At 40.4% G+C, this 20502-nt stretch overlaps 1 protein-coding gene across 1 annotated transcript in view; it reads left to right on the top strand.

Moving 5' to 3' along the window:
• The window catches only part of Dpy19l4 (dpy-19 like 4), a 60952-nt gene that overhangs the window by 20631 nt on the left and 19819 nt on the right, over positions 1 to 20502 (top strand). The window contains exons 8-11 of the mRNA XM_042673059.1: positions 5819 to 5953; positions 9781 to 9912; positions 10008 to 10106; positions 16278 to 16351. Of these exons, the coding sequence (XP_042528993.1) occupies positions 5819 to 5953; positions 9781 to 9912; positions 10008 to 10106; positions 16278 to 16351 (440 nt within the window). The remainder of the gene's footprint in view (positions 1 to 5818; positions 5954 to 9780; positions 9913 to 10007; positions 10107 to 16277; positions 16352 to 20502) is intronic.

Raw genomic sequence — 20502 nt, 5'->3', positions numbered from 1 at the left:
AGTCTGCCAGTTCATAGACTTCCCTTTGGTAATTTCTGAGTGTTTTTTTTTTCCATATCTGTGACTTTCTTCTCCAGCTCCTCTTTTATCTTCAACTTCTTGATATTCTATTTTCCATCTCATTTATTCTGTTACCTATGGCTTCCATTGTGGTTTGCATGTGGAAATTGAACCATTTATAATTCCTATATCTGTTCTCAAAGTGTAAATTTCATCTTTTAATGAGATATATACTGTGTCCTTTTTTTTTTTTCTTGGCCAGTCCTGGGGCTTGACCTCAAGGCCCTTGGCACTGTCCTGAGCTGCTTTTGCTCAAAGCTAGCACTGTACCACTTGAGCCATAGCACAATTCGGGCATTTTCTGTTTATATGATACTGAGGAATCAAACCCAGGGCTTCATGCACTCTACCACTAAGCCATATTCCTAGTCTGCTGTGTCCATTTTTGTCTGCATTTCTTTTTTGAATTCCTGGAACTTTTTTGAAATTTTGTCTCTGTGTATTTCTTTGACCAATTCTGTCATCTTATCTTTAATTGTTCATTTGTCCTCCATTTCTTCTTCGTTCTCCCTGGAGTTCTTTACTGGATTGCTGCAGGCTTTTGGAAATGGTATGCTGTCTTGGCTGTTGAAATCTTATAATCTTTCATTGTGATTTACGCCTTTGGGCTCAGGGTTTGTCAAGGCCGTGTCCAAGCTCTGCTTCTTGGTGGGCAAGTGGTAGCCTTTGCTCGGCTCTGGGTTCCTTCACACTGGGGCACCAACCACACTGAATCCCCAGGCTGGCGTGCACCCAGCCCCAGACTGCCTGAAAGGGACTCTGTTCTGCAGCAGGGACTGAGCAGGTTTCCCGGGTAGGCATTGGCTTCAGAAGGGGAAGGGTGCACTGGTTTTTTTTGTTCATTGGCCCGGGATTATTTCTCTCCCCCCCGAGTGGCTGGTGCTCGGTCCACACTTGGACCGCCTGGCTTTAGGTGTGTGTGTGTACGCGCGCTCTGCCTACTGTCGGCACACACACACAGTTCGTAATTCTAGACGGGGTGGGGGTTTCAGCAGCTCCATCCAGGGAGCAGCGCCTCCCAGTAGGGGTATTCTGTTTGTGGAAAGCACGTTGCCACGAATTTTGCTTCCTGACGGCTGACACGCAGACGCACTTGCTTGGCGGATCCCCGCGGCCGAGCAACAGTCCTCGCACTGGCAGCTGCATGCGTGCACACACCACTGTTCCCGGCAGGAGAGCCCCGCCAGCCGCTGGCCTGTGTGTGCCAGTGCTGTGTGAGACACAGTCCCTGTGGTCTTCCAGCGGAAGCCGGCAGGCAGGGTGTGCGCGATGGGGAAGGGCTCTGGCCCCTGTGGCCCCTTGCAGTGTGGGGTTCCTTCTTGGGCAGGTCCAGCTCCGGGAGGCACCGTCAGCGCCGGTCTCCCGAGGGCGGCGGCCCCCAGTGGGGTACTCGCGGCTCCTGGGTCTGGTTGAGGGCCGTCCAGCGGTGCTGAGGGAGCTCTCCGGAGCAGGTGTCGCGGTGCCGTGCCTCCGGTCTGTCTCTGCGCTGTCCAGCTCCCGCACTGGGCGTGTTTTCTGGGTCTGGGTTCTGCAGTGCGCTGGTGGTCCCGACGTCCCGGCAGCCACGGGCCACTTTGGGCGAGGGGTGGGGAGGGATCTTAGTGGTTTTCCATCTTTGTATGTGCAATTTATGAGCTTTCTTTTCTTTTCTTTTTTCTTTTTTTTTTTTTTTGGTCAGCCGTGGGGCCTGAACTCTGGGCCTGGGTACTGTCCCTCAGCTCTTCAGCTCAAGGCTAGCGCTCTACCACTTGAGCCACAGTGCCACTTCAGGCTCTTTCGGCTTATGTGGTGCTGAGGAATCGAACCCAGGGTCTCATGCATGCAAGGCAAGCACTCTTACCACTGAGCCACTTTCCCAGCCCCTGTTCTATTTTTTTTGTTGTTTTTCTCTTAGTTGATCTGTCTGTTGGGACCCCCAACTCTCTCCAAGTGTCTTTCTTACATAGAAATTTACTTCTTCTGATAGATGCTCAATATTGATGGTTGAAGATAGGCCTATTTTTAGTTTTTGAGAGACCTCCATTCTGATTGCTATAGTGGTTTTACACAAGTTTACATACCCACCAATAGTTCTAAAAGTACCCTTTTCCCCACTACCTTACCAGCACATGTTGTTTTCTTGATAATTGCCATTTTGACTGGAATGAGATAGAATCTTAGTGTACTTTTGATTTGCATTTTTTATGACTAAGGATGTTGAACATGTATCTATTAGCAATTTATATTTCCTTTCCTGAGAAATATGTTTAATTTTATTACCTATTATTTGTGTTATTTGTTTTTATGCTGTTCAATTTTTTAGCTCTCTGTATATTCTGGATATTAATCCTTTATCTGTTGAATAGGCAGTGATTTTGCTGTGCAGAAACTTCTAAATTGGCCAGGTGCTGGGGGCTCATGCCTATAATCCTAGCTTCTTTGGAGGCTTAGATCTGAGGATTGTGGTTCAAAGCCAACCTGGGTAGGAAAGTCTGTGAGACTGGTATCTCCAGTTAACCACTAGAACACTGGAAGTGGGTGCTGTGGCTCAAGTGATAGAGTGCTCGCCTGGAGCTGAAGAGTACAGTGCCCAGACCTAGAGTTCAAGCCCTTCCACTGACCCCTACCCCAAACAAAAAAAAATGTATATATATGTTTTTCTTTTGTTTTTTTTTGTATTTTTTGTATTTTTTTTTGGTCCGGTCGTGGGCCTGAGCGCTGTCCCTCAGCTCTTCAGCTTAAGGTTAATGCTCTACCACTTGAGCCACAGCACCACTTCCGGCTTTTTTCTTTTTTGCTTATGTGGTGCTGAGGAATCGAACCCAGGGCCTCATGCATGCAAGGCAAGCGCTCTACCACTGAGCCACCTTCCCAGCCCATGTATATATGTTTTTCATACTTTCAAATTGGATATAGTCTCAAGAGTCTTATTTGTCAATTCTTGCTCTTGCTTTGATAAGGTAATTGGAATCCTATTCAGAATATAATTACCCATGTCTATAACTTCTAAGAGTTTCGCCTATATTTTCCCATGGTAGATTTAAAGTTTCAGATCTTACTTTGAGTTCTTTGATCCAACTAGAGTTATTTTTCTTTTTTTTTGTTTGTTTGTTTTTTTTTTTTTTTGGGTCCGGTCATGGGGCCTGAATTCCTGGGGCCTGAACTCTGGGCCTGGACGCTGTCCCTCAGCTCTTCAGCTCAAGGCTAGCACTCTACCACTTGAGCCACAGCGCCACTTCTGGCTTTTTTCTTTATGCTTATGTGGTGCTAAGGAATCGAACCCAGGGCCTCATGCATGCAAGGCAAGCGCTCTACCATTGAGCCACCTTCCCAGCCCCGATTTTTCTTTTTTTTAATAGAATGAGAAAGGTCAAGTTTCAGTCTCCTGAAAGTAGGTAACCAGTTTTCCGAGCACTATTTGTTATTGAGGCAATATCTGGTGATGTTTTGGCTCTTTTGTTGAAAAGTAGATGACTGTAGCTGTGTGGTTTTATTCTAGAGGCTTCTTTTCTGTTCCATCGGTCTTTGGGTCTGTTTTTGTGCTAGTATAAAGCTGCTTTTATGGTTCTGTAGTATAATTTGAAGGCTCTCTGAGACTTTCTGTGTTGCTCTTTTTACTCAGATGTGCTTTTGCTATTTGGAGCTTTTATGTTCCCATTTGTGAATTTTCAGGTTGATTTTTCTGTCTGTGAGGAATGACAGTGGGATTTTGATGAATATTGCATTGAATCTGTAGATTCGTTTCTGCAGTGTGGCTGTATTTACAATATTGATTCTGCTAGTCCATGAGCATGGTAGGTCTTTTTGTCCTCTTGTGTCTTTAGTTGTTTTTTGTTGTTTTTTGTTTGTTTGATGTATATTTCTGTCTTCAAGCTTTTTGTATGTATTTGCATTGGTGCTGGTGCTGGAACTCTGTCTCATGCTTTCCTTTAACTTTTTCTCTTAGTGCTGGCACTGTATCACTACTTGACCTCTACTTCCAGCTTTTTCCTGGTTAATTGGAGATAAGAGTCTTGTGGATTTACCTGCCTGGGCCAGCTTGAACTTCAGTTCTCAGATCTAAGTCTCCAGAGTGGCTAGGATTATAAGCATGAGCCACCAGCACCTAGCTAAGACTTATTTTTACCATACCTTTAGTTTGAGAATAAGCTCTTGGAGTTAACACTTTGAGCAAATTGTACTATTTCCCCAACCCTATCCCCAGGGACTCCCCAAAGTGATCTTGGAATGTTATGTAGGTTAATTGGGCTGGATTTGGATTTGAGCCTTCGTTAATTTCTGGAACCGGATTCTCTGGATTTGCTGATCTCAGGCATGCATATAATAGTTATGATTGTTCTACATTTGAAGGCTTCCAGAAAACTTTATATATAGCTATGGTGATAGGAGAAGCTGGAGTTTCTATATTTTATCAATGTGGAGCCCTTCTAAGCTTTGTGGTTGGTATTATTTGACCAACTGATTCAGGATACTGGAAAATTCTTTTATCTGCTGATGACTGAAGCATTTCTCACTGAATTTTATCATTGAATATACGCAGCTAAGTATGAAAGATTTAGTTGTTTTTTTCCTCCCCAATTTATTATTTTAGAGGTGATATACAGTGGGGTTATCTTTACATACATCCAGAATTAAGTACATTTCCTTTCGCATAGTGTCAGCTTTTCCCTCATTCTCTCCCATTCCCTCCCTCCCATCTTCACCCATGAGTTGCATAGTTCACTTTCATCATTGTCCAGTGCAGCCAGTGATTTCCACTGCTGCACTTTTCACCGTCTTTCCTCTGATCCTGTGCCCTCTCCCACCCACCCTCAAATGTGCATGTGATTATACTGTATAAGGTAAAGAATACAGAGTCAACAACAACAAAAAAAACAAATTAAAAAGTCCTTTTTTTCCATATTAAAAGATTTAGTTTTACAGAACAAAATTCTTAGTTTTCTTGACCTTTATTTTATTTTATTTTTTGATCATTTGTGGGGCTTAAACTCAGGGCCTGGGTGCTGTGTATGAGCTCTTTTGCTCAAGGCTAGTGCTCTACTACTTTAAGCTATAACACCACTTCAGGTTTTCTGGTGATTAATTGGAGATAAGAGTCTCATGGACTTTCCTGCCTGGGTTGGCTTGGGACCATGATTCTCAGATCTCAGCCTCTTTAGTAGCTAGGATTATAGGCATGAGCCACCAGTGCCCAGCTTTGACCTGACCTTTATTATCCTTCTCTTTGACTATTATCAGAACAAGATCACTGGATACTCATTACACACAGTGGGGAGAATGGGAATAAAAAAGTAAACCCATAGAAGGAGAGATTTTCTGGAAATACATTTTGTGACAATGAACTTGTCAGAGACTTGACTACTCACTCACTAAAGGGTTATTTGGGAGATGACCTTGGAAGGACAGAACTGATTTTAGCCAGGTATATTTCAGGCAAGAACAATGAGCTCTTTTTAATATTTAGCAGAGGAAAACAGCTGCAGGTTTTTGTTTTTTATTTTTTTATTTATCTTTTTGGCTGGTCCTGGGGCTTGAACTCAGTGTCTAGGCACTGTCCTTGAGCTTCTTTTGCTCAAGGCTAGCACTCCATCCCTTGAGCTACAGCACCACTTCCAGCTTTTTCTGTTTATGTGGTCTTGAAGAATTGAATAGTGTTCAAACTGAAATAGAAACTTAATTCTTATTCTCAGAATAAAATTTAAAAATCTTAAGATTTTAATAATAATTTTAAAAATAAAAGAAAGCCATTGATATTTATAGTTTGCTTTTTTTTCTGTAGAGGTTTTGCTACTTGTTGATGAGTGCTTCGACTTATACCTTTATGATGATGTGGGAATATAGTCACTATCTCTTGTTTCTTCAAGCAATATCTCTGTTTCTTCTGGATATAATTTCAGTGGAACAAAGTGACAAGGTATTGTGCTGCTTTAAAGTAATGAATTAAATCCTGAGAATAAATACCATTTTTACAATGTTCGATCTTAATCTACTATTTTTTTAATCATTTGTATTTAGCTGGTTCAGAACCCTAATACCAACATTTAAGAAACACTTAAGAACATTTAATATTTAAGAACAGAAAGAGTTTAACATATGCTGGGTGCCCCGTGGCTCACACCTGTAATCCTAGCTACTCAGGAGGCTGAGATCTGAGGATTGAGGTTCAAAGCCAGCCCGGGCAGGGCAGGAAAGTCCGTGAGATTCTTATCTCCAATAAACCACTAGAAAAGCGGAAGTGGCGCTGTGGCTCCAGCGGTAGAGTGCTTCCCTTGAGCTGAAGAGCTCAGGAACAGTGCCCAAGCCCAGAGTTCAAGCCCCACAACCGACAAAAAAAAAAAAAAAAAAAAAAAAGAGCTTAACATAAAGTACTTAACATAATATACCTTAGTGATAGTATGCTTGCAAGAGTGTGCAATGTTGGGCTGACAAAGTTGCTCAGTGGCAGAGTGCTTGCCTTGCATGCATGAGGCCCTAAGTTCGATTCCTCAGCACCACGTAGCAGAAAAAAAAAAAAAACGAAAGTGGTGCTATGGCTCACGTGGTAGCACGCTAGCCTTGAGCTGAAGAGCTGAGGGACAGCACCCAGGCCCAGCATTCAGACCCCACTATCGGACCCCCCCCAAAAAAAAAAAAAAAAAAAAAAGAGTGTGCAATGTCCTGGGTTTAATATCCAGAAAAAAAAACAACAACTAAGCACAGGGTGAGTAATGCAGTTGTAGATACTCAGTATGCTCAAGAGCCCAGGTTTAATCCTCACCACCTTAAGGCCATAATGTCCATGCAAAAAAATTTATTAATCAAGTATAAAGTCATTAACTTATTAATGGATTATTTGAAAGGGTAGTTGTAATATGGACCTGAAGGTGGCAACTACAGAATAGTGCCAAGGGAGCATTGTGAAAAATATGGAATTATTAAAGCTTCAAAACTTAGAGGAGGGCCCCACACATGGAGCTGAAAGGACATAACTAAGAGGAAGTCACAAGGTCCTTCTCCTTCTAGCCTTACACACTTCCTATAGCATCAAGTGAAAAAGTCAAAATACCAACTGCCAAGTCCTAACCCTAGAATATTACAGGGTAGAAAGTAGAAGAAGTAAAAGCATGAGTTTATAGATCATTGTGTTTCAAGCTCAAAAACTGGCATACATCTCTATAGAACCAGTGTTTAATCAAGAATAGAACATTACCAACACTTTAAAGACTCCAGTACTGTCAGTTATTATTTTATTACTTCAGTCTACACCTTGACACCACCGATAGATACCTACCATCCTGGCTTTTATTTTTAATAGACTTTTTTATTTTAATAGACTTTTATTTTTAATAGACTGTCCCTGAGCTCTTCAGATCAAGGCTAGTGCTCTACCACTTGAGTCACACAGCACCACTTCTGGTTTTCTAGTGGTTTATTGGAGATAAGAGTCTCACAGACTTTCTCAAGCCCAGGCTGGCTTTGAACCATGATCCTTAGATCTCAGCCTCTTGAGTAGCTAGGATTATAGGCATGAGCCACAGTGCTCATGTAATTTTTTTTTTTTTTTTTTTTGGTTGTGGGGCCTGAATTCTGGGCCTGAGGGCTGTCCCTCAGCTCTTCAGCTCAAGGCTAGCACTTTACTACTCGAGCCATAGCACCACTTCTGGCTTTTTCTGCTTTTGTGGTGCTGAGGAATCAAACCCAGGGCCTCATGCATGCAAGGCAAGCACTCTACCACTAAGTTACCTTCCTAGTCCTTCTTTTTTTTTTTTTTTTTTTTTAGAAAATAAAACTTTTTTTTTCCATTTCTTGGAGTTCATTTTGATAAAGATTATTTTATATGTTCAGAGGTTATTAAAGCGATTAAAAAATTAACACTCTGTCTTTATTTTTTCCTATCTAATGCTCTTTTGTCTTAATTTTGCCTTTTTAAAATCGATTAACTTTATAATACATTAAAGTACTCAGTTTTAGAAAAAAAACACCACTAAGATATAACCTCCTGCAAGGTCTTACAGTAGAACATTGTGTTTAACTTTCTTTTTTAATTGGAATTATACAAAACAACAGTTTTCATTGTGATTGTATCAACTTCCTTTTCACTTTTTTTGCCTTTTTCTTGAGAATCTTTTTTTTATTAATGCTGGTACTTGGGCTTGACCTTAGGGTGTAGGTGCTGTCCTTGGGTGTTTTTGCTCAAAGCTAGTGCTTTATACTTGAGCCATAGCTCTACTTCCAGTTTTTTGTCATTAATTGTAGATAAGAGTTTCATAGACTTTCTTGCCCAGGCTGGTTTCAAACCGCAATCCTTACATCTTAGCTTCCATTAGGATTACAGGTGTGAGCCATCAGTGCCTGGCAAATCTAATTTTCTGTGCTCACTGTTATGGAAGCAAAAAGCAAAAATACTTTTCTCTGATGGTATATTTTATGGCAGTAAACTTTTTACTATATAAGTTTTTTTTGGGGGGGGGTGTCGGTCGTGGGGCTTGAACTCTGGGCTTGGGCACTGTCCTTGAACTCTTTTTTTTTTTTTTTGTCGGTCGTGGGGTTTGAACTCTGGGCCTGGGCGCTGTCCCTCAGCTCTTCAGCTCAAGGCGAGTGCTCTACCACTTGAGCTACAGGGCCACTTCCGGTTTTGTGGTGGTTTATTGGAGATAGGAGTCTCACGGTCTCTCCTGCCCGGGCTGGCTTTGAACCGCGATCCTCAGATCTCAGCCTCCTGAGTAGCTAGGATTACAGGTGTGAGCCACCAGCGCCCGGCTTGTCCTTGAACTCTTTAACTCAAGCGTTCTGCTTGAGCTACAGTGCTCCTTCTGGTTTTCTAGTGGTTTATTGGAGATAACAGTCTCACAGACTTTCCTGCCCGGCTGGCTTTGAACGCGATCCTCAGATCTCAGCCTCCTGAGTAGCTAGGATTACAGGCATGAGCCATTGGTGCCCAGCTATATAAGTTTTGAGTACTTTTTAAGGTTATAATTTTAACTTACACAACTTGAGGTAGCATAGATGACTTATTTAGAGGGAAAGCCAAGTGACATTAAGTCAGAGAGTAGCATTAAAGGTGGTTCTTCTAGTTGATTTCAACACTCATAGTTTTAAAGCTCTTTAGTTTGAGAGAGTTCTAAGAAATAAATAATAAATTCATTATAAACCGTAACATTAAAAATATGGATTGGACCATATGCTGGTGGCTCACACCTGTAATCCTTGCTACTCAGGAGATTGAGATTTGAGGATTGCAGTTAGAAGCCAGGCCAAATAGGAAAGTCCCTGAGACTCAGAAAAAGCCAGAAGGGATGTAGTGGCCCAACTGGTAGAGCATGATCCTTGAGCCAAAGAAGCTCAGGGACAGAGCCCAAGCTGAGTTCAAACCAGGATCAGGGAATAAAAAAGATTGGAAATTTTGTAACTGTGTCCAAATTACAGTAAAGCATTTCTGCTATAATTATAGTAAGATAAATCTTTTTTTTTTTTTTTTTGGGTCCAGTTGTGGGGCCTGAACTCTGGGCCTGGGCATTGTCCCTCAGCTCTTCAGCTCAAGGCTAACGCTCTACCACTTGAGCCACAGCGCCACTTCCAGCTTTTTTCTTTTTGCTTATGTGGTGCTGAGGAATTGAACCCAGGGCCTCATGCATGCAAGGCAAGCACTCTACCGCTGAGCCACCTTCCCAGCCTCAGTAAGATAAATCTTAAACCAAATTAATGAAGAGATGTGTAATAAAATACATTTTATTATTATTCATTTTATTTTTGTCCCAACAGGTTCATGAAGTATATAAAATCTATATATTTTCTCTCTTTCTGGGATATTTACTACAGTTTGAGAATCCTGCTTTACTTGTTTCTCCTTTATTAAGTTTAGTAGCAGCCTTAATGCTTACTAAGTGCCTTCAGGTAATAACTCTGCATTTTTTCATTCTTGTTACTTACTGTTAAATTGTAAAGTTTTTTATATCTTCTTTGTTCATATGATTTTTTTTTCCCCACAGCTGAATGTAAAGAAGGGAACTTGTGTAGCAAAAATGATGAAAGTGATTAATTTTTACCTAGTGTGTACTCTGACAGTGACACTGAATGTTATAATGAAGGTAAGTAACTCTGAGATTCAGATAGTAGAGCACATGTAGTAGAGCATATAATATATTTCATATGTTAGGCTAAATATTAATGAGAATAATGAGATAGTAAAGTAATAAAGTCTATATAGTATAATTTATTTCATTGTTACATTTCTATACAGGTTTACACAGTGTTATAATCCATCTCTCCATCCAAATCTCACTCCGCTCCCCCCCAAATAGCATCTCCAAAAGGTTCCTGGTTTTATAATATTCAACCGCCTTTATCTTCCCCACCAGCACAATTTCTTCCTGCTAGTCCCACCACTCACATCTATTTTCCTTCCACTCCATACCCTTGTTGATCAACAGACTTCATTAAGTTTCATTATACTGCCTTCATATATACTTACTGTGTATTATAGTTACTCACCCTCTTTCTTTTTCTTTCTCGTTTTTAGAGCACTTTTATTTATTTATTTGTTTGTTTGTTTGTTTATTTTTCTAGTCCTGGGACCTCACTCAGGGCCTGGGCACTGTCTCTGAGCTTCTTTTGCTAAAGGCTAGCACTCTACCACTTGAGCCACTGAGCCACTTCCAGCTTTTTCTGCTTATGTGGTACTGAGGAATCAAATCCAGGGCTTCATGCACGTTAGACAAGCACTCTACCACTAAGCCACATTCCCAACCCCTGTCTCCCCTCTCCTTCTCCTCCTCCCGAGTAATCACTTAAGATAATTCATGTTCACGGCTTAACCCATGCAAGCAATTGCATGTTATGGATCCTGATTAATGTGTGGATATGTGTATACACGTTAAATATGCATATATAATTAGATAAGAATATGTTTATGAATACATATGTATTTTAGTCTAAGTTGCATGTATTGTGTTTTTCTTTTTCTTTTTTGATTTGTTTTACTTATTTATTTTTGTGCTAGTCTTAGGGCTTGAACTCAGGACCTGGGCATTGTTCTTGAGCTCTTTTGCTCAAGGCTAGTACTCTACACTTGAGCCACACAGGTCCATTTCCATCTTTTTGGTGGTTGATTGAAGAGTCTCATGGCCTTTTTTTGTGCCCAGGCTGGGCTCATACTGTGATAATCAGATCTCAGCCTCCTGAGTACCTAGGATTACAGGCATGAACCATCTGCACCTGGCATTTTTCTTTTTCTTTTCCTTTTTCTTTCTTTCTTTCTTTCTTTCTTTCTTTCTTTCTTTCTTTCTTTCTTTCTTTCTTTCTTTCTTCTCTCTCTCTCTCTCTCTCTCTCTCTCTCTCTCTCTCTCTCTCTCTCTCTCTCTCTCTCTCCTTCCTTCCTTCCTTCTTTCCTTCTTTCTTTTTTTTTGTCGGCCGCAGGCCTTGAACTCTGGGACTGAGTGCTGACCCTTAGCTCTTCAGCTCAAGGCTAGCGCTCTACCACTTGAGCCACAGCACCATTTCCAGTTTTCTGGTGGTTTATTGGAGAGTCTTACGGACTTTCCTGCCCAGGCTGGCTTTGAACCACGATCCTCAGATCTCAGCCTCCTGAGTAGCTAGGATTACAGGCGTGAGCTACCAGCCACCAGCTTCTTTATATATATATTTTTTCTGAACTTATTGAATATTATAACTTTCAATTGCATCTATTTTTCTATAGATAACATTATTTTATCTTATTTTTTGCTGGTCCTGGAGTTTAAACTCTGGGCCTCGGCTCTGTCCTTGAGCTTCTTTTGCTCAAGGTTAGTGTTCTACCATTTGAGCTACAGTGCTACTTTTTGAGTAGTTTTTTGACTAGTTTATTGGAGATAAGAGTCTCATGGATTTTCCTGCCCAAGCAGCCTCCTGAATAGCTAGGATTATAGGCATGAGCCATCAGTGCCCAGCCATAATTTTGTTTTTTATGGCTATGTAATATTTCTGTGTGTATATATATGTATGTTTATTGATTGATTACTCAGTGGGAGTACCCAACATTAGATGAATGATTCCATTGTGTGACTATACTTAGATTGCTTTGGTATTCAGGGTCTCTTTGATTCCATATAAACTTCTGTATCGATATTTGTGGTTCTGTGAAGAATCATAATGGATTTTATGTGATGAATTTGTACATTGCTTTTGGTATTTGACCAGTTTTACAGTATTAATTATGCCAAACTATTACCATAGATATCTTTCCATCTTTTGATGTCTTCAATTTCTTTCATCAAGGTTTTGATAGAGGTATTTTACTTCCTTGGTTAGGTTAACACCTACATATAACCTAAGTGTTAGGTATTTTTTATTGGTTTGGAAGCTATTGTAAATGCAATTGTTTTCCTGATTTTTTTTTTTTTTTTGGTCGGTCGTGGGGCTTGAACTCTGGGCCTGGGTGCTGTCCCTCAGCTCTTCAGCTCAAGGCGAGCCCTCTACCACTTGAGCTACAGCGCCACTTCCGGTTTTGTGGTGGTTTATTGGAGATAGGAGTCTCACGGTCTCTCCTGCCCGGGCTGGCTTTGAACCGCGATCCTCAGATCTCAGCCTCCTGAGTAGCTAGGATTACAGGCGTGAGCCACCAGCGCCCGGCTGTTTTCCTGATTTTTTAGCCTGTTTATTGTTGATATATAGAAAAGCTACTAATACTTTGGGGTATTGATTTCATACCTTACTGTTCCAAAGGTATTTATCAATTCTAGAAGTTTTTTTTTTTGTTTTGTTTTGTTTTTTCCAATTGTGGGGCTTGAACTCTGGGCCTGGGTGCTGTCCCTCAGCTCTTCAGCTCATGGCTAGTGCTCTACCACTTGAGCCACAGTGCCACTTCTGGCTTTTTCTGCTTATGTGATGCTGAAGAATCAAACCCAGGGCCTCATGCATGCAAGGCAAGCTCTCTACCACTGAGCTACTTTCCCAGCCCAATTCTAGAAGTTTTTTTGATGGAGTCTAGAATCTATTAAGTAAAGACTCATGTCATTAGCAAATTAGGAAAATTTAACCCTTTTTTCTGTCCATATTTGAATCTCTTTTGTTTCTTGTTTAATTGTTCTGTTTAGGAATTCTACTACAATATTGAATAAGAGTGGAGAGAATGGATATTTTTGTATCATTCCAGACTTTAGGAGAAATAGTTTGTCCCCAATTTAATGTGATATTAGCTATAGGTTTTCTATATATAGTTTTTATTAAATTCTCATATGTTCCTTGTATTCCTTGTGAACTTTTATTATAAAAAGATAGTGAATTTATCAAAGGCTTTTCTCTTCATTAACCAAGGTGATTACATGAACTTTATTCTTGGTCAGGTTTATGTGATGCATTAAAATTTAGCAATTGTTTACGTTGATCCATCCTTGCAGAGCTTGGGATAAAGCTAACTTTGTCATGGTGTATGTTTTTTGTTGTTGTTGGTCGTGGGGCTTGAACTTGGGCCTGAGCGCTGTCCCTCAGCTCTTCAACTCAAGACTAGCACTCTACCACTTGAGCTACAGCGCCACTTCCAGTTTTCTGGTAGTTTATTGGAGATAAGAATCTCACGGACTTTCCTGCCCAGGCTGGCTTTGAACTGCATGATCCTCAGATCTCAGCCTCCTGAGCAGGATTACAGGCGTGAGCCACCTGTGCCCAGCTATGGTGTGTGATTTTTGATGTGTTATTATATTCTATTTGCAAGGATTTTATTGAGAAGTTTTGCATCAGTGTTCATCAGTGAGATTGGTCTAATTTTTTTTTTAACCTCATCTCTGTGTGGTATAATACTTGCTTCATAAGAATGAGTTACTGCCGGTGCCAGTGTCTCACACCTGTAATCCTAGCTATTCAGGAGGCTGAGATCTGAGGATCAAGGTTCAAAGCCAGCCTGGGCAGGAAATTCCGTTGAGACTCTTATCTCCAGTTAACCACCAGAAAACCAGAAGTGGCACTGTGGTTTAAGTGGTAGAGCGCTCATCTTGAGTTGAAGAGCTGAGGGACAGGACTCAGGGCTGACCAAAAAAAAAAAAAAAAAAGGAATGAGTTTCTTTTTCTATTTCATGGAAGATTTTGAGGAATACTTGCATATTCTTTTTTTGAAGGTCTGGTAGAATTTGGCTATAATTCATCTGCCTCTGGGCTTTTATGTGTTGTGAGGAGACTATTGTTTCAATTTCTTTGCTTCCTGTGGGTCTGCTTAAGTGGCTTATATCTTATTGGTTTAGCCTTGCTAGCTCACATGCCGACTCAAAGTATCTGTTTGTTCAAGATTTTTCAGCTTACTTGAATATAACTTTATATCTTTTGAATATTTTTGTTATTTGCTGTGATGTTTCCTTTTTCATTTCTAATTTTGTTAATTTGAGTGTCTGCTTTTTAGGGGGATCAAATTAGAGCTTAATTTGTATGTGTTTGTGTGTGTGTGTGTGTGTGTGTGTGTGTGTGTGTGTGTGTGTGTGTGTGTGTGTGTGTGTGTGTGTGTGTGTGTGTGTGTGTACATGCCATTACTGGACTTGAACTCGGGCTTAACACTGCTTTATATCCCAGAGGTTCTGAGAGGATGTACTCTTATTTTCCTTTGTTTTTAGAAAATAGGTAATTTCTTCTTCCTTCCTTCCTTCCTTCCTTCCTTCCTTCCTTCCTTCCTTCCTTCCTTCCTTCCTTCTCTTTCTCTCTCTCTTTCTCTCTCTTTCCTTCCTTCCTTCCTTCCTTCCTTCCTTCCTTCCTTCCTTCCTTCCTTCCTTCCTTCCTTCCTTCTTTCCTTCTTTCCCTCCCTCTCTCCCTCCCTCCCTCCCTCTCTCTCTCTCTCTCCTTTGTCAGTTGTAGAGCTTGAACTCAGGCCTGCTCACGGTCCCTGAGTTCTTTTTGCTCAAGGCTAGTGCTCTACCACTTTGAGCCACAGCTCCACTTCTGTTTTTCTGGTGGCTAATACCCAGGGACTTTCCTGCCTAAGCTGTTTTCAAATTGTGATCCTCAGATCTCAGCCTCTCTTGAGTAGTTAGGATTACAGGTGTGAGCCACTGGCGCCTGGCTGATTTCCTCTTTTATTTCTACAGTGACATACATGTTGTTCAAATACGTTAAGTCTCCATTTCTTTGAACATATATATTTTTTTTTTGGGGGGGGGGTTGGTCGTGGGGCCTGAACTCTGGGCCTGGGTGCTGTCCCTCAGCTCTTCACCTCAAGGCTAGCACTCTATCACTTGAGCCACAGTACCACTTCTGGCTTTTTTCTGTTTGCTTATGCGGTGCTGAGGAATCGAACCCAGGGCCTCATGCATGCGAGGTAAGCGCTCTACTACTGAACCACCTTCCCAGCCCCTTCTTTGAATATTATATATAGTTCTTGTACTGTTCAGCTCTTGGTTAATTCCACTATTGACAGATAGAATACAGGGGTTATTTTCATTGTATTTGTTCAGCTTTTCCATATGTCCTAGGCTATGATCTGTTCTGGAGAAAGTAGCATGAGACATTCTGTAGATGTCTGTCTATAAATTTGATTTTATCCGTAGTATCATTTAATTCTGAGGTATTTGCTGATCTTTTGTTCGGATGACCTATTTGTTGGTGAGACTGGGTGTTCAAATCTCTCACTATCATTACATTGGGGTCTATCAGCACTTACTCTCCAAGAATGTTTGGTTAATGAACTTGGACATGCCACTATTTATTAAAGAGATATGTTGACTATTATGCTGGGTGCTGGTGGCTCACACCTATAATCCTAGCTACTCAAGAGGCTGAGATCTAAGGATTACAGTTCAAAGCCAGCCTGGGCAGGAAAGTCTGTGAGAATCTTCTCCATTTAACCACCAGAAAACCAGAAGTGGCACTGTGGCTCAAAGTGGTAGAGCACTAGCCTTGAGTGAAAGAGCTCAGGGACAATGCCTAGGCCCTGAGTTCAAGCCCTACATCTAATCAAAAAAATAAAAAAAAGTTGATAACTGTAACATGGAATAAGACAAATAAAAGTGTTGAAGGGTGACTGTTACTTAAACCAGGGAGAATAAGGTAGAATCTTACTGTCACATTATAGTTTTTATGTGGATACATACAGTAATATGATTGATTTATATCAGTAAATCTCCTTGCTTCATAGTATATAGAATGTATTACTAGTTCATTGTTCTTTGAATCTTACTATACTTTCTAGCAATACTCATTGGGAAAAGCATAGTCCTATAAGCATAACTAGAATTTTCTTATGTACCTAGTGTTTTTCTGTTCTACAAGACCAACCTGTTCGCTGTGCCTCTATTTTTCTCTTCTAGATGTTTGTTACACACAAAGAAAATGGACACATGCTAAAATTTCTGGAAGTAAAATTTGGATTAAATATGACTAAGTAAGTTTACTAGGTCTCTATATCACTTAGAAAACAAAGAATGGAAACCATCGAGGGAGTACATAACTAACTACATATTACTTAGAAAATGATTAGTTTGCCAGGTGCTCGTGCTCACTCCTGTAATACTTGCTACTCAGGAGGCTGAGATCTGAGGATCCCAGTGCAAAGCCAGCCTAAAGTCCCTGAGACTTTTGTTGTTGTTGTTGTTGTTGTTGGTCAAGAGGCTTGAATTCTGGACTTGGGTATGGTCCCTGCTTGCTCAGGGCAAGCACTTGCTCCACAGCACCACTTCCGGTTTTCTACTGGTTTAAAAGTCTCATGGACTTTCATGCCTGGGCCTGCTTTGAACCATGATCCTCAGATCTCAGCTTGCTGAGTAGGATTACAGGAATGAGCCACGGGCACCTGGCTGTACCTGAGACTTTTTAACCACCAGAAAACCAGAAGTGGTGCTATGGCTCAAAGTAGTAGAGTACTACTAGACTTGAGCAAAACAGCTCAGGGACAATGCCCAGGCCCTGAGTTTAAGCTCTATGACTGACAATAAAAGAAAAAAATGATTAGTTTGAGAAATTATTATAGATAAAATATGATATTTATATTGGACATACAATTCAGTTAGTTACTTTTTTTGATAATTGTTGGATCCTGAGTTCTATTCCTAGCACTGCAAAAAAATAAACATATGTTTAGTATGCTTAAAGCTCTAGATTTAATCCCCAATATCACAAAAATTAATAAATTAAAATTGTATCTCATTTAAGTCATCTCAGAATTATATATATTAAGCCTTAATACCATTGTAGGTTGTTTTGTTTGTTCTATCGTACAAGGATTTAACATGCTTTTCTATTGAGCCATGCCTCTAAGCCACATTGTAGTCTTCACATTTCTTTTAAATTATCTTTAAGTAGTTATATAAAGAAGTTACCATTTAACAAAGAAGTTTATGAATACAACATATCTTTATCAGCTACGCACTGGTGGCTCATGACTGTAATCCTAGCTACTCAGGAGGCTGAGATCTGAGGATCATGGTTCAAAGCCAGCCTGGGCAAGAAAGTCTGTGAGACTCTTATCTCCAATAAACCACCAGAAAACCAAAGTGGCTCTGTGGCTCAAGTGGTAGAATGCTTGAGTTGAGCTGAAGAGCTCAGGGACAGCGAGCAACCAGGCCCAGAGTTGAAGCCCATGACTAACAAAAAAAAAAAAAAAATATATAGATAGATAGATAGATAGATAGATAGATAGATAGATAGATAGATAGATAGATAGATAGATGTATATATCTATATCTATATATCTTTATCAGTGTCACCCCTTTTAACATTCTCACCCCATATTGTGGGATTTTTAAGAGTATTTTCTTTCTTAGTAAAGAAAAATGATAAAAATCTAAGGTCAGAGTAAAGATTTAAGTTGAGGGTTGGGAATGTAAGCTCAGTAATATGACTTGTTCAGTCCTTAAGTTTGATCCCCAACTCCTCTCCCCCAAAAAAATGGAAATAAGAGCAAAGTAAAAGAAATAATAGTACAGATAATGGACTTAGTAGTAAAGAGTCAAGTTAATTTTAACCACTATGTTAACAATATACTTACATTAGGAAAAGACAGAAAATCATCAGTAAGACATTTATTAGGACCATAATAATTTGATTGGAAGCTAACTTTTTTAAAATTAAAAAATAATGTACTTGCTGGGTACCAGTAGATCATGCTTATAACCCTAGGTACTCAGGAAGCTGAGATCTGAGGATCACAGTTCAAAGGCAGCCTGGGTAAGAAAGTCCAAGAGACTTTTATCTCCAATTAACCACCAGAAAACTGGAAGTGGCGCTGTGGCTCAAGTGGTAGAGCACTCATCTGGAGCTGAAGAGCTCAGGAACAGTGCCCAGGCCCAGAGTTCAAGACCCACGACCGACAAAAAAAAAAACATGTACTTGAAGATTAAGGCCATTACTCAAGTGGTACAGCACTTGCCTACCAATTGCAAGGTCTTGAGTTTTCATTCCATATTGCCACAATATTAATGTAATTAATATAAATATTATGTAAATAAATATTTTATTTTTGTTGATTTTTGTTTTGTTTCAAGAAATACAACACCATACTTAGCAATGCATTTCTCCAATTCTAGTATACTTAGAATTTTTTTCTCATTTGTTGTGGAATGATATGGAATTGAAGATGCTTTGGATAGACTTTCATGTTGTAATATATAATAGTAAATAAGACGTTTATAGTATACTAAGATACAGGGTACATTAAGGCACTGTGTACCTAAGTTTAATCCCTAGTACCATTATAAAGATTATATTTGTTTAATATAGATTAGAATTAATCAGTAACAGTATAATGTGAACCTTATATATATCTGTAAATTTCTAGTAGTTACATTTAAAAAAGTAAGTAGCAAGGCATGATGATGCACAATTGTAATCTTAGCACTTGAGAAGCAGAAATAGGAGGATAATGAGTTTGAAAAACTCTGAAAAAATAGTTAAAAAAAAAAATCTGGGATTCTTTATCTCCAAAAAGCCAAAAGTGGAACTCGGGCTCAATGGTAGACCACTAGCCTTGAGCAAAAAAAGCCCAGGGACAGCACCCAGGCCTTGAGTTCTAGCTCTAGGATCAGCACAAATAAATAAAAGAAAAAAGAAACAAGTGAAATTAATTTGAATAATAGTTTTAAATTAATCCCAATATACCAAAATATTTTAATATTTAATGCTATAGAAATTGAGATAATGAGATATTCTGCTTTTTAAAAAATTCTTTGTCAGGGCACTGGTGGCTCACGCCTAAATTCTTAGCTAGTTAGGAGGCTGAAATCTGAGGATCGCATTTCAAAACCAGCTTGGATAAGAAATTCTGTGTGGGCTGGGAAGGTGGCTCAGTGGTAGAGCGCTTGCCTTGCATGCCTGAGGCCCTGGGTTCGATTCCTCAGCACCACATAAGCAAAGGGAAAAAAGCCAGAAGTGGCGCTGTGGCTCAAGCTAGCCTTGAGATGAAGAGCTGAGGGACAGCACCCAGAATTCAGGCCCCATGACCGGACCCCCCCCCCCAAAAAAAAAAAAAAATCCAGTTTAAAAAAAAAAAGAAATTCTGTGAGACTCTTATCTCAAATTAACTACCAAAAAAATAGAAGTGGAGCTGTGGCTCAAAATGGTAGAGCAAGGGCTGGGAAGGTGGCCCAGTGGTAGAGCGCTTGCCTTGCATGCATGAGGCCCTGGGTTCGATTCCTCAGCACCACATAAGCAAAAAGAAAAAAGCCGGAAGTGGCACTGTGGCTCAAGTGGTAGAGTGCTAACCTTGAGCTGAAGAGCTGAGGGACAGCGCCCAAGCCCAGAGTTCAGGCCCCACGACCGGACCCCCCCCCCCCCCCAAAAAAAATGGTAGAGTACTAGCCCTGAGGGGAGGGAAAAAGAAGCTCAAGGGACAGTGTCCAGGTTCTGAGTTCAAGCCCTGTGCCCATGACTGATGGAAAAAGAAAAATTCTTTGAAATCCTAAGTGTATTAAACTAGCTCTCACTTCCAAATGTTTAGTATCCACTTGTAGTCAATAGCTCCCATAACTGGACACTATAGATAGAGGTGGGTCAGCTGAATTGTTTTTTAAGTTAAAAACACAAGTTAACCCTTGCCTGAGAGCTGGGAATGTGGCTTAGTGGTATAGTGCTTGCCTAGCATGCACAAAGCCCTGGGTTCCATTCCCCAGTACCATATACATAGAAAAAGCCAGAAGTAGTGCTAGCCTTGAGCAAAAGAAGCTCAGGGATAGCTCTCAGGCCCTCAGGAGTTCAAGCCCCAGGACTAGACTAAATAAATAAATAAATAAAATAAACCCTTGCCTGACATGCATGAGGTCTTGGGTTTGATACCTCATATAACAAAGAAAGGAAATGGAAAGAGAGAGAAAAGGAGGAGGAAGAAGAGAAAACAACTCAAAATTTCAAACTATATTGGGCTTTAGAGATGATTATGTTACTTTGTGTTAGTCACCTTTGTTTTGTGATAAAATAAGTGAGGAAACAAAGGAAGAAGGATTCGTCTCTTTTTTTTTTTGGGTGGGGGGGTCCGGTCGTGGGGCCTGAACTCTGGGCCTGGGGCTGTCCTTCAGCTCTTCAGCTCAAGGCTAGCACTCTACC

Source organism: Dipodomys spectabilis, unplaced genomic scaffold (genome assembly GCF_019054845.1).
Source record: "Dipodomys spectabilis isolate Male_0828 unplaced genomic scaffold, ASM1905484v1 ptg000783l, whole genome shotgun sequence".
NCBI classification, from domain to species: Eukaryota; Metazoa; Chordata; class Mammalia; order Rodentia; family Heteromyidae; genus Dipodomys; species Dipodomys spectabilis.
This window is presented reverse-complemented; position numbering and strand designations above follow the sequence as displayed.